General features: G+C 37.7%; 1 protein-coding gene across 4 annotated transcripts in view; it reads left to right on the forward strand.

Moving 5' to 3' along the window:
• map2k5 (mitogen-activated protein kinase kinase 5) overlaps nt 1-15,014 on the forward strand; it is a 41,866-nt gene that overhangs the window by 20,427 nt on the left and 6,425 nt on the right. For 2 of the 4 annotated variants that reach the window (XM_056744784.1, XM_056744785.1), the window contains exons 17-21: nt 617-646; nt 5,910-5,936; nt 6,254-6,286; nt 11,137-11,198; nt 12,918-12,963. In XM_056744784.1, the coding sequence (XP_056600762.1) occupies nt 617-646; nt 5,910-5,936; nt 6,254-6,286; nt 11,137-11,198; nt 12,918-12,963 (198 nt within the window). Of the gene's footprint in view, nt 1-387; nt 595-616; nt 647-5,909; nt 5,937-6,253; nt 6,287-11,136; nt 11,199-12,917; nt 12,964-15,014 lie in introns of those variants that run through there. The other 2 variants (XM_056744786.1, XM_056744788.1) reach the window with 2 other exon arrangements.

Raw genomic sequence — 15,014 nt, forward strand, 5'->3', positions numbered from 1 at the left:
GTGTGCGTACGGTATGGAAGATTTGTTTCGTGCAGGGGATGTTTTTTATAAGCAGAAACCAGCAGCATAAAATGTATGAGTGGATTAGATTTCAATATGGTGGTTTAACTCCCGTGCTGAAAATGCCGTGCTGGTAGTTCTCTTCGGCTTTATTGATTCTCATTTTGTAATTGTCAGCGCTTCTCATTGGCTGTGATGAATTGTTATTGTATCCCTGGACTCAATCCATTGATTGCATTTATCAATACTGCTTGATATCATCACTGAGATGTTAAGGGAGAGAAACATCAGAGGTCTTATGGATTGACACTATTATGAGTTGATGAACAGTTTATTGATCCGATTATGAGCTAGAATTGAACGTGCTGTTTTGTATTGTGTTGTTAGAAAAGAGATCGATTCTCGTTCGGCTGCTGGAATGTTGTACCAGTTCAGGTAATTTACCTGTAGGTTTTGTTGGCTGATTTCTTAGATGAGGCAAACTCACCTCTGAATGGAGACTGAACTGAAATGAGTTTGATGGGTTTTTCAGCTTCAATGAAACTCTAGTGTGTTCATTCAGACGCATGTTTATGTATACATTTAGAGTAACTTTTCACATTTTTTCCATTTACAGTTGGCACTGGGCTCTTTTCCATATCCACAGGTGAGTCTACATCTACTAATCTTATACTAGTTTAGCTCTCTTAAAGGGATAGTTCACCCAAAACTAAATTCTGTCATCATTTACTCGCCTTCGAGTTATTTCAAATCTGTATAAATGTCTTTGTTCTGCTGAACACAGAGAAAGATATTTGGAGGAATGCATGTAACCGAACACTTCTCGGACCCCATTGACTACCATAGTAGGAAAAATGACTTTATAATTTTTGTTCTGTTGAACACAAAAGAAGAAATTTTGACGAATGTCGGACAGCAAACAGTTCTGAGGCACTTTTGACTATCATTGTAATTTTTCCTACTATGGTAGTCAATGGGTGTCCAAGAACTGTTTGGTTACAAGCATTCGTCCAAATATCGTTTCTGTGTTTAACCAAACAAAGAAATTTATACAAATTTGGAGTGCGAGTAATTCCTGACAATTTTTTTGTGCAATATGGACAAGCGACACATTCAGAATGAGAAGGAGACTGTTAAAACTGTTGCAGCATTAAAATATTTTTTTTAGTTTTCATTTGTAATTAGATATATTTTGTTTCCTTTCTTTATTATGTTAGTTTAGAAAAATGTTTTGAGGAGGCTATTTCTTGTTTCTTGCTCAGGCACAGAACACAGTTTGATTGCCAACCGTGCCAGAGATGTGGATTTAAATGCATGACAGGTCATGAGACTGTTTAAATTTCTTGTTCAGCTTCAGCTGTCATCGTAAGAAAAAAAAACTTTGGATACGTGCTGTATCTCATAAAACCTTTGCCATCACGGGGGCCCAAATTGCTCCAAATATTAGGTTTTGTCAGACATCACGGGCACTGCACAGACCGAAAAGCGTGAAGCATCTTTCATCTATTACTCTCGTGTTGTTTTGATAACATAAGTAGATCTGCTCAACGTGCACGTACAGTTGAACACTTAATAAGTCACAAACTAGCATTTTTATAGGCATACTACTTACAGAGCTCATGTGATTTTTCAAACTTGATGTGCTGTTGTGGTTGGCCAGTTTCAAATTGCATATTTGGCACACCACCATTGTCTTGTCCTCCCTGAATTTAAAGTGTTCCCACACACCTGAGCATTTTTGTCTTCTCTCCAGATTAACTAAATCATGACGTTCATGACGTTCACTCATGGGCGATTCATTTTTAAGTTAGAATAGAAACCGCATTGTGGGGGATGCCAGGTGTCAGGAAAGAAAATAATATTTGAATCTTAAAATTGAAAATCGAATGCCAACCTATTATTATTACATTTTCTGGTCCAGCCCTAGTAGTCAATGGTGCCCAAGAACTGTTTGGTTACAAGCATTCTTTCAAATATCTTTCTCTGTATTCATCAGACAAAATGTACAACATATACAACAAAATGTAAACATATTTGGATCGATGGTGAGATAATCATGACAGAATTAAAATTTTTGGGTGAACTATCCTTTTAAACATCCCGGCTTCTTTTTCAAATTCATGATTTTGGCTGTTAGGAAATTCCCTGTGTTCTTATTGAAATTAGTTTCTAACATCCATATAGACATCTGTACCGAACTTTGCTTGAAAGCCCCAGTTTCTCTAATCAGACTCTTAGCTGTTAAAGTTGTGCATGTTGGAGTGCAGTGAGTTTCAGGGGCCCTTTAATGAGGGAAATGTTGACTAATGCTCAATAAATTACTCCCAGCATGCCTGTTGGGTTAATTAGCATATTAAAACAAAGCAGCCACTCAGGGCATGCAGGGGGAAATCAGAAAGGAACATTTTGAGGCTGCGTCTAGTGCCAAAGCCTTGAGCGTTGAGTTTAGAAGAACAGTCACAGAGGCTGGGCTTGGCACTTCTGTGCGTTTGTGCTGTATCTCACACATCACTTGATGCAAAGCTGTTGGCTACAATTGAAAGAGGTTACACAACGAAATAAAAAATGAGTTGCAGTGAATTCCTAATGTGCAACACATTAAAACAATTTGGTGCTATGAAGAGTGTGATTGGGATCTTTACGATTAATCATAGATCTTGTTAGATTCTGTGTTACATGCACGGTTCTGTCACAGAATATTAGGTTGTTAAAGAAACTGAGAAAACAGACAAAAGCTGATAGGTAAAAACAGAAAGACGTGTATAAGGCGGTGTGTGTATTAGTGTATCCGTGTGGTTTTCTCTGTGTGCATTAGCCCGTGGCCTCCAGGCTTGTTTCATTTGAAATTGTTTTCCTCTGCTCTCCAGCGTTATCTATTAACAGGGCCATTATCATGTTAATCCACAGAGTATTATTACATAAACTAATGTATTCACATACACAAACACTCCCTCATACACACAGACAATAGAGAACAGTAGACTTCAAAGTTGTCCTTAAGATATTGGACCAAAACCTATATTTTCACGCTTTTAAAAATCCGTTCAGGTCTGTCACTCTTTCCACAGTACATCCTCAAACCTCATACATCATTATCTGATAAAGCGTTAGTGATTGATCGAGAAACCAAAAACGGCAAAACTTTTGTTCTCGGCCCGTAGAGCCAGAGGCGCAATATACTGAAGCATTGCATGTATACACACCCCATTAATTTATTACTTCCTCCTCTAATCTTGCTTTCCCCTTGTTCCTGCGTTTCTGGAATTCTTATGGAATGAAAATAGAGAGAGGCATGAAGGAGAAAGAGGGAGGGGGCTAGCCAGTAAGAGAGGGAGAGAGAGCTCAACCTCCCACTGCTAGAGCGTTTTTGCTCTTGATGTTAATTTTCACAGCTCCATATGGTGCTGCGCAGACTCTTCACCTGCAGGCATGACACACTCACACGCACACACACACACGCCACCCAACCAGCACACACGCTACCTCGGGCCTGGCCTGTCACTCACAGCAGCCTAAGCATCTGTCTGTTCTCTCTCTCACACACATGCTCGTGCATTCATTGTCCATTGTGTGTGGTGATCTTAAGAATTGCCCCCATACCAACCACATTAGACCAGAGCTTTAAATCTGCTGCTTTTTGTGAGCGAATGCTTACGTGTGTGTGTATGTGTGCATTCCTGTGTGTTTTCTGTGTGTGTTATCTTGTCATTGATTATAAAAGGCTCTTTAATTTCGTCTCACCCCATGTTGGGATTAATTTGCATTCTTTGTCAGGAGTTAATGGCGTCTCCCGATGGCTCGCTCGGAAAATCTTTGAAGACTGCAGACTGGCTGGCGTGTGTATACAGCCTCCAGCGCTTCTCCTCCTGATTGATTTGTTGTTGCCTTTTCGGTTTTCCGGCTGTTTTGGTTTCAGCTCATTTTGAGTCTCATATTCATCTGAATACGCTATATGATGTAGCTCTTCTACAGCTTTAACAAATCTTATAAATGCATTTGAGTGAGAGATGCTTGCCTGGATGTTTTGACGTGCGTTAAAATGGTTGAAATATATATTTTACCTTGCATTAAATATTTAATAATCCATCAATAACTGCCAATCAACACGAGAACAATGTTGATTTGCATTTAGTTTTCATTTAAGAAGTTCATTTTCAGATTTTGCTTTGGTGCGTGAGATCAGGATTTTTCCCCTCAAGTAATTTAAGTTGTAACATTTTCAGAAGGCAACAGTTGTCGTCTTGACCGTTCAGTGGAGGTGACATCAGTGTATTTCATCGAACTGATTATATTGGAAAACTACACATACGGCAGATATTGATGTCTTTAATTGTCCTGTGATTGCTGGGGTTTGCAGTTTTAGCCAATGCTGCGTGTTATTTAGTTCCTGCATTAAACTCTAAAGTCTCTAGGTACTTAAAGAGAGATGGGCCGTGTTTTATTGAGAGAGAATCAATGACTAGCATAATATATCATCACAGTGGCCTGCTGGCCTCACACCTTAAGGTGTTAGCTTAAACTGTTCATTTCAGGCAGGAGGTTTGGACCAAGTTACGGAAGCTGTGCATTGGCCTCCTGTGAGCTGGATAAAAAAACTTGTTTCAGCATATTTATTATTTATTTCTAGATATGCAAATCAGAAAAGGTTATTATATATAATAAGTGTTATGTTTTTATTACCTTAGAATGAGCTATTTCTGCATACATCTACATACCAGGGTCTTCATGGCTCAAAATGAGGCGGAGGTGGTGCCAACCTGGCCTTGTACACATGCATGTGTAGGCCTACCATACCTTTGAGTGGCTTAGCCAAACACTTAACACATTAAAACATATTAAACGTTCTAAATATTAGATAAAAATTACAATTATTAATTGCAATTTGAATCAAAATGTTACTTTGATTCAACCAAACAGAAATGTTTTTAAATAAAATAAAGCTTTTTATGCTTTTTAACTAACTTTTCATGCAGTTACAAATGGTAGTCTGTTAAATACACGCAGTGTTTTTTGTGAAGACTCGAGACATAAATTTGGCGAGAGTCTGTGGCGGCATGAAAACCCAGCATACACTGCAGGTCCCATTGCATGGAATTTGCCATGTTGTTTCTACAGTAGCCCAAAACGGACCAACCGCTCTACAGAACGTTTCCTAAATACGTTGTCTTCTTTGGCAAAGATCTTATCTTAGTCCTGTGTAAGCCGCGTAATGCTACGAAACAGAGATGGGAGAGGTGCAGTGAGCCGCTGGATACAATTCGCAACCTCACCGCTAGATGCCGTAAAATTTTACTGACTGGTCCTTTAACACCTGACCTGTGAATATTTAATCAAAATGTTTGAAATTTTTTATACTTCGTGTTAGACTCCCTTTTTCTTATAGAAACGTGGCACAAAAAAAACACACAACATGTTTTCACATAATTGTAACACATGAGCGCTCACATGACTGTAACATAATCATTATTAGACCAGTTGTGTTATACTGCTTGACTGATAGAGAACTAACACACTTTTATTCTAGACTGTGATGTCTTATGAAATGCATATCATGTTGTTACTTGTACAGACAACCATAGAAACCTGGAGGCAAATAAAAAGCAGGAAATAGAAAATTAACAAAAAAACATTGCTTGGTGAAGCTTGTCCTAATTGAGGATCAGACTATTAGCAACTGTGTTTTCATTATGTAAATGATGTTAACACATCATGCCCATATCTTGCCAACAGGGTTTTCATAATCTTCTCCCAGTGATCGTAAAAATGTCCAAGTGCAACGCTTGTGATTATTACATGCTAATTACACGGAGACTGTTTTCTGTCGTTGTTTTTTGTTCTCACCGTCCCACTCTCTCTCCCACACTGATTCTCACCCAAATCCCTGTTTCTTCTTTTTTCTTCCCTTCCAGATTCAAAAGAACCAGGGCTCCTTAATGGTAAGTGTTTTTCATGTATTTTCGGAGATGTAGACGGCCCCTCCCGTAAGCCCTCGTGCAGTTTTCTCACCTCGCTTGGTTGCCTCCCTCTGAAGTTAATACAACACAATATTACGCTCAGTCTTAACGGCCTGTATTCAGATTAGGTGCTATTAGAAATAAGAAAACATTACAGATCAAATGGCTTTTTCCGAGTCAGAGTGCATTTGATTAAGCTGTATTGCTACCTGTTTTATTGCATTAATGATTTTATTTTTGCACTGTAAGGACGTTATCCGGGGTCTAATCTCTTTTTCTTCTACCCCCCTCTTCCACAGCCTCTTCAGTTATTGCAGTGCATTGTTGATGAGGTGAGTCTGTTTTCCATGTACGAAAACGTCCCTAATGGGGTGGAAAGCTGATATTTTGTTTCCTAATGAAGCGAGGTGCATTATCAGCTCTGCTCAGGGTTTGGAAACTGGAACTGTCTAAGATTGGCCGCGCTGATCTCGAGGTCTCCAATGAAACATTTGCCTTAATTCTGCATGTGAAGTTAGAAATAGACTAAAAATAGAAATATATGGAAATTTGATAAATAATCCTAGTTTAATAAATCATGTTAATAATAAAAAAAACATTATTTATGCTTATTGTCAGCAACACGATTTTAATTTCTTTTTTGATCTCTTTCATGCACTCGTATTCTGTTTCTCTCCTACACAATCGGAGTTTGCTGGGGTAATGTAGCATGACAGTGCTCTGGACAACTGAGGGGTGCGGACAACAGAGTTGTTGCATTAACCTTGACATGCGTTAGGCGCTAAAATACACCCAGATAAACCCTGACAAGTTTTCTCACCCTTATCTCTCTAAGGAGCTGGGTTAGGGTCAGTTAAACCTAGATATTTATTGAACAGATACAGCTCTGTGTTAGACTCCCTTCTTCGATATACACAAAATTCTGGTATATATAACTGTTCCTCTTTGCTAGAGTTGTTTGCAGTAATTTGCCTAATTGCAGTAATGCAGTATGCAGTAAGTCATCTTTGTGTTTCTCTTGGAAGGGTAAAGTAACAGTCACTAAAACATCTGTGTCTAAGCAAAGTGGTCAAGAAAAATCTCATCTCTAAAAATGAAAATGTTGTCATCTTTTACATATTTATCATGTTTGGTGACTGAGGCTTTAGTGACTAATATTCTTCTAAGCATTTTATTTTGTGTTCATTGGGAGTCTTCAAGTGATAGTTCACCCGAAAAAGTCATCATTTACATTCATCACTTTCTTTCATCTTTCACTTCTTTCACTTTTCTTTCATCTTTCATCACTTTCTTTCATTCAACTTAAAAGAAGATATTGTGAAGTATGTTGGTGACCGAACCATGGTTTTGTGGCAATGCAATATAATTGAATGGGTACCGCCGAGTTCGGTAACAACATTCTTCAAAATATCTTCTTTTGTGTTCTGCAGGAGAAAGAAACTCCTACAGGTTTGAAATGACAAGAGGTTGAGTAAATGATGACAGGAATTGTAATTTTGGAGTGAACAACCCCTTGAAATTAGCATGTCTAAAGGGAAAAGTGAGGTCATCTTTCACCCCACTCACAAACACTCAAACAATCTCCAAATTTACATCACTCTCCCCAGCATTTAGTTAAAGCCCGTAGGCCATGGTAACTCCGACATTTAAATGCGCTTTCCACCGCTATGTGAGTAATTAATTAGTAATTGTGTTAATTGTGTGTGTGGGGGGAGTCTCTCCTTTCTCTTCTCTGCTTGAGCTCCTCACTGACACGTGCTAATAACAGCGCCTGAGAGAGATGGAGGAGAGGGCCGCATAAACACACATTAAACATACTGAACGTGTCCTTTCCGATATAGATCGTGCGTAATTAATAATTAAACGGCCGCTCGTGTAATGAGTTGACCCGGATAACCCGTTCATTACTCACCCGGCAGACGCATCGCTCAAACTATTTTTTGCCGTGCCCTTCGCTTCAGCTCCCTTAGGCCAGGGAACGCGCTGCAACGCTGCCAGCCACCACGTTTAGCTGACCATAGCCTTATTACTCACCGGCGCTGATTTACAACCTTCAAAGAGAGACGGATAGAGATGCGGGTGCTCCCCTGGACCTACTTTAGAGAGTAATCTAGTGCAGAGAGTGAATGTGATAGACTGAAAGAGCAGGAGAATAGTCAACGCTAGAATAAGAAGAAGTGTGCTCTTGAGAGAGACGGAAATAAAGACGATACCTGGCAAAGAAGGACGTCATGACCAGTCCATAAAAGGAAAAGTTCATTTTAAAATTGGTTTTATTTTTTTACCCACCCACATGACGTTCCGGTGTCTTCTGAACACAAATAAACAAATTTTAGGTACATCCAAGAGATTTCAAGGCATTCTCAAAGACATCATGGTTATAGTTGTCAAGGTCCAGAAAAGTACTAAAGACATTGTTAAATTGGTCCATCCGCTCATAGTGGCTCAATTACATTTTTTTGAAGCGACGACAATACTTAATGTACGAAAAACAAAGCAAAATAACGAGTTTAATCGATATATTCTCCTCTGTCTTGTCAGTCTATTGTGCGCCTTCACGAGAGCACTATGACGCATGCGCATTCGGTGGGGCAGACGCCGGCATTCTGATTGACAACCTGGAAGCACAACTCTGTGTTTACAAGCAGACGCACGCTATATATAAGCAGATCTTCGCAACATGTCTAATGATTTCGATATTGAGGAAGACACGTTTTTCCCCAACTGTACAAACCGAATGCAGATTCGTTCGAAGCGCTCTCATGAACTTTAACAATAGACTGACAAGACGGAGAATATATAATATTAAAGTCGTTATTTTGGTTTGTTTTTCGCACATAAAGTATTGCCGTCGCTTCAAAAAAATGCCACTATGAGCAGATGGACCAATTTAACCAGGTCTTGAGTACTTATCTGGACCTTGACAACAACTGTAACTATGAGGCCTAGAAATCCATTGGATGTCACCTAAAATAACTTTATTTGTGTTCTGAAGCAACACATGTTGTCTTAAAACATGTTGAACGTCATGTGGGTGTGTAAAAAATAACACACTTTTGATGAGATGAACTTTCCCTTAAAGGATAATCATTGCCAAGACCCAACCGATGTGAATGTAGCGTTAGTACTGATGAAATGTTGATAAAGCGATAAGTGTCACGAAGTACATGAGATAAATTTAGGAAGGTGGCTGACCACTTGGACTTTGAAAGCATGTCGGTAATGACAGTCCACCTTGTTTGAAGGGCATTGTGAATATCAGCGAGACGATGTGCGTGCGACTGGTTTCCATGGTGACCCCAGTATAAATAATCAGCCGCAAGGCCTCGCAGGGCTCAGGGGAAGGGTGAATAAACAGCTAAATGAGGTGATGCATACACGAGCTATTTGGTCCCCCTGTTTCATTCGTGCTTACTCTTTCACATCCTCCTGTACTTGCTTTTTCTTTTCCTTTCTCGCTTTCCTAGATCAGGTACAGCTCAGTGTTTTGCATTTGTAGTGCTTCTTTACGGGAGACAGCTTATTTTCACTATTTCAGAATGACACACTCGTCCATCTGCATGGCGACCCGTCTTTAATTGTCCCTCTCGGCTTTTGTATTGAAGATTTGGGCTTAAATTCATCTCTGTAATTACTGATCTAATTTTGCCTGATAATTGCTGGCGGGCAATTACATGTATATTTACTGCTGGTATTGTGGAGGAAGACAGGCTGCGGTCTTGTTCTGTTTGTAGTGTGGGATAATGGCAGCAAGCTGCATAATCTAATAGCGCTTTCATCATCATCCTGATCATGCAGCCGCCACATCAAAGACAGAGAATGAAGGAGTCCGTTTGCTCGTACGTGCACATCTGTTTGTTTACGAGTACCTGCGTATGCGTCTCACTGTATTTACATGTGCCTGGTTGTGCATATTGCTATGAATCTATGTTTTTGGTCTGAGCATGTGTGTACGTGTGTATTTGTTTGTGTGGTATGGCCTCCAGGCCTTGAATCTTGGCTGTGTAATGATGTGTAGCTGCAGTAAAGCCCCTCCAGCTATGTTCATTTGAATAGGTGTATTTCACACCCCTAAATCCCACAACGGCATACCCAAAAACCTTTTTCAAAGTCGTTCTTTCCTATCATCCCTTTATCAGTATTTGGGTGTTTTGTAAACCAAAATGAGTTTGCTTGTATGCTGCAGTTAAGGTTTAATTTAATTCCCACTGCCCACAGCAGTTTTTTCTTCTCTTTGTCCCTCACAAATACACATTTCTCAATAGAAAATCCATTCAGCCTGCCTTCCAATACGTCAGTCCTTCCCAAACACCTTGAGCTTCATTCTGTGTTTAAGGCTTTTGTTGCCTTCGAACATGTTGATGTCATCCATTTTTTTCTTTGAGACCATATAATTCAGATTAGGCAGAATTAAGTGATTAAGGTTAGAATAAAAATGCACCTTTCTCTGAACCTCTCATGCTTGCATTTGTTTGTGTCACATTTGTTTTTCTTCCCTAATCTTAGATAAAATATGGGGTCTGAATTCTTGCCAAAGCTTACTTTGAGACAAAATTGACTCAAATTCAGTCTAGAGGGATTTGAATACACACTCGGATACAAGCGTCCTATTCACACAATAAAAGAGGGAGGATTGGAATTTGACTTTTTGTCGCTTGTTCCATTTGGTTTAGTTTGGTTTAATTTTGTGACGATGTTAACATTGTTTGGGGGTTGAGGTCAGTATGCATTCTGCTTCATTGTCATGAATGGCCTTCTCTGCCATTCTTTGTGCGAGTCTAAGCTTTTTGTCTCTCCTTCTGGGTTTGTTCCATGTTTTGTGATTGAGATCTTCTACTGTCCAACAAAAGAGGGGTTCAGGTGCGGCCAAAAAATGAATATAAACACAGCTTCTTTTGACTATCTACACGCACATACCTCATTATGGATCTTAAATCTTTGGCAACCTTGTCAAGGTAAAAATGGTAGATGAAGAAACAGTTACAAACATAAATGTTTTTAAGTTGTTTAAGTGAGAATAAAAAGTGTTTTTTATTGTCAATGAAAGTTGTATGTGTGTTTGTGTATTTGTTTTTTGTCTTGACAGTATTTGACTCTTCTGACATTTACTTTTTTTGTGAAGATATGTTTGTGAGGATGTTATAGCAAGCTTTTATATACAGTATGTTTTCTTTATTTTCAGGACCCTCCTATGCTTCCTCTTGGTCAGTTTAGTGAGAAATTTGTCAACTTTATTACACAGTGGTGAGTGACTTGACCTCTTTCTTCATGTCTCTTACACACACAGCTGTGGAAAAATAAGAGAATATTCAAATAGTTCATTAAATCAGCATTTCTATATGAGGTGATAAAAATTGAGGTTATCACATTTATATAACTTTTCCTAAATGCATGTACAAATCGTACTATTGTATTGTTATTGTTTATAATAAATAGTTATAACATAAAACAATGTAATTTTAACCGTTTGTCACATCATAGAAACATGTAAGATTTATTCGTCAACCAACAAAATACACTTTCCTGTAATGCTCAGTTTAAGGATTTAGATGTTGATAGTTTACACTTACACTGTGGGTCTGTTCTTCATGACTATTTAAGCTTTGTGTTATTGTGTGCCGAAATTACTTTTGCATCTTCATCTAAAGTGTAATGGGAGAGTGGGAGAGGTGTGTAAATCTTACCAGATACCAAAGCAATTAGACCAACTTTACACAACTGTAAATATTTACTTGACGTTCATCCCCGGTCTGTTGACCCTGCCTTAAAAACATCCGCGCACAAATTTCCCTTTCACAGGTCATGTCCCAAGAAACGCGAATTCCCAGCCAGCCTCTTGTAAGGTTTCTCTGCCACTCTGTGCCTGTGGGCATAGTGGGTGAAGCCAGATGTTTTGGGATTTGTGTAGCAGCTGATGTTTACTTGCAATGCACTTTATTTACACAAACAGGTCATCTGGCTCACGTTCGCCACCCCTACCTAGCGCTGCTCTTCCAACATCCTCTTCTATTAATAGGCTGTTCTGAGTATGTGTGTCATTCATCATGGTCCAAATGGGCCCCTCTGTAGGCCGCTCTGTCCCTTTAATCCCTCCTATTCCTTATCTGGGTCATCTTGACTAATTTACCTGCACTTAGGTGTGATCTGTGCCAAGGAGAATTGATAATTACTTACCTCTCCCTTTATCACTTTGAGGCCTGGTTAGATTAACCTCAACGGTACAATGATAAAAAGGATGAAAAGATGTAGGAGATGAAGAAGATGTACTGGAAGATCTGAAAGGTTTAGTAGCAGGCGTTTATTAGGGAACGTGTGATTATCACTGGGTGTTTATTGGTTTCACTTTGCAATAAATTTAATACATCAATTTATGCTTTTATAAGTTCATTGTACTATGAATTGTACATTTTAGCATTCTCCTTTTTGTTCACGAAAGATCATCCATCTTAACTAAATGGTGTTTTCAATTTCTGGTGTTTCAAAATACATTCAACCTTCCTCAATGTTAAGAACATATTTGTGAAGTAATCAGAAATTTGGGATTTTTTGGTGAGGTGAGGTTTAAAGGTATTTTTTCTAAAGTAAAGAAGACATAAGCATGTCATAAGAGTAAAGTTGTTTAAAAACTAAAGTAAAGAATTTAGAATTTATGATTTGGTAACATTGACAAAGATATTTGTCAGACATCCAATGTTCGTCTGAAAACTGCTATCATTGTGAATTGAATGATTCGGATACATTCTTGGGCGTGCGACCATAAACAACCGAGTCAAGAGCATTGATAGAAAACCCTTTTAATGAGAGAAGCTGGCTGGTAGGTCAAGATTTCACAGTCGTACAGGATATTCACTCTCAAGGAGTTTTAGTGCCTCTTTTTCTTTCATCCTTTTGAATGAACAATGGAGGATTTTTTACTTTGTGGAATTATGTTTATGATGGCCTCTTCTGCTTTTGTCAACACAGTATGAGAAAGCAGCCCAAAGAAAGACCTGCGCCGAACAACCTTATGGTAAGTCTTTTTCACGCTCTTCAAGCCAGTATAGATCAGCCGTCAAGAGTATTCAAACGGGAATATTGACAGAGAGAGTCTATGAATGGGTGCATTTATGGTTTGAAGACTTTTATTGTGGGTGAAAGCTTTTCCTATTATTTCCTATGTTTTATAAATAAATTAACTTCAGGTGTTTTATGGATTATGTACTAATCTTCACGTTGCATGTAACTTTCATGACCATCAATCAGTTGATTTCAGCTCTGAGTGCTTTTCAACCATTCACTTCTCTCATGTGGATTCAGTAGTGGAAGGACAGAATATCTAACAAAAACCTTATTGTGTACATTATCTTGAATAAAACCTATTCTTCAGCATTATGGTATTATGACGAACTGTCTGCTCTAAAAAGTCTGCTCTATATGCTTCCATTAAGACTGGGATACATTTACTTTGAAATCCAAGCCTGTCGTAGGGATGTTCAACGATTAATCACGATTAATCACATCCAAAACAATGTTTGTGTTTGCATATGTATGCACTTTGCATATTTATTTTGTATTTATAAAAACATACACGTACGCATACATATGGGCCATTCAAACTGCTGTCCCACATTAAAAAAAACACATTTAAAAAAGCATTCAAGTATTCAAATCGAAACCCACATTATATTATAAAATAACAGTAAGCTGAATATCTTTAAAATCATAATTTATTGGATACTTTCAATTGGGAGATGGGTGTCGCGAACCCAAATCCCTAAATTTCAACACATGAAAATTGTATAAATATTTTATTTTTAAATGATTTCATGTCACTACCGAAACAATGTATGTTTTAGTCATTGGCTGAGATTGATTTTAGCCACACCCCTACATTTTTGATCAAGAATAATTACTGTGTCCCTCTCTCTAATAAGCTACATGGTGAGATGATCGGTCTTATCATTTTGAAGTAAATGTGTTTAAAGGCTGAAAATCGTTGTGTGTAACTTTAAGGAATGTCACTATCAAACATCTTTTTTCTGCAATTAAGCTTAAACTTTTTTGGGCTTTATTCCATAAAATTCCGTTTTTATGTGTGTACATTTGTTCTGAACTGTGCTTGCGAACCATGTGCTGATTAGCATCTAGAGTCTAAGTATTCAAAAATTGTCACTATCTAAACAGTCACGACTGAAATGTATCGCTGGGTATCATTGGCTCGATAGTGACAAAAAAAATTTGGTAGTAAGAAAAATGAACACTTAATCCTTTATTTGGGGAAATAAACAAAACTCTGTACAGTTATTCAAATCATTAGATTTTTAGCATGTTTTATTAGTGATATAGAATGTAAGCTGTTGGTTTTCTATTAGATATTTTCCGTCAGATGTGTCTCTGATATATGTGCTGGATGCGTATGTTCAACATAGTTAGTTATTTGTATTAACATAAAATATTGAATGTTTGATTCAGCTCTGCAAAGTAAATATTGTGATCACTACAAAAACATTACCATCACTATGTGTGTGTCACACTAATGTGTGAGTCACGACCAAAACATGGGATGTTTTGTCAAAAATAAAGTATATTAAATTATCAACTAAGATGTTATGATAAGGTTTGGTTCAATGTATATAAACTAATGAATCCTTAAATTTGAAATCGGTATGATCAATTTTATGCCTTTCACAAATTTTATGCCTTTTATGCCTTTCAAAATACCTAAAATCTCATAAATTACACCTGAAATATTGTTGAAATTGTAAATGTTATTGATTTACATGTGGAACATGTTTTTTTTTAATATATATTTAAAAAGTAGATTTGAACAAAATCTTAAAATGTAAACATAATCATTTTTTATTAAATCATATATTATTGTGTTTTGGTAATGACAAAATTTGGGAAGAGGAAGAATTTTCCAAAACTTTCTGAAATTACAATAAGAAAATTAACTGCACAATTACTAGAAATGTGTTCCTTTGATATTATACAATTTGCTAAAAAAAACATGCTGTTTCCAACTTTGATTTTGCACCATAGAATGGCCCATAGAACAAAATGTGCATGTATATATTAATA

This window comes from Triplophysa dalaica, chromosome 1 (assembly GCF_015846415.1).
Source record: "Triplophysa dalaica isolate WHDGS20190420 chromosome 1, ASM1584641v1, whole genome shotgun sequence".
Taxonomy (NCBI): domain Eukaryota; kingdom Metazoa; phylum Chordata; class Actinopteri; order Cypriniformes; family Nemacheilidae; genus Triplophysa; species Triplophysa dalaica.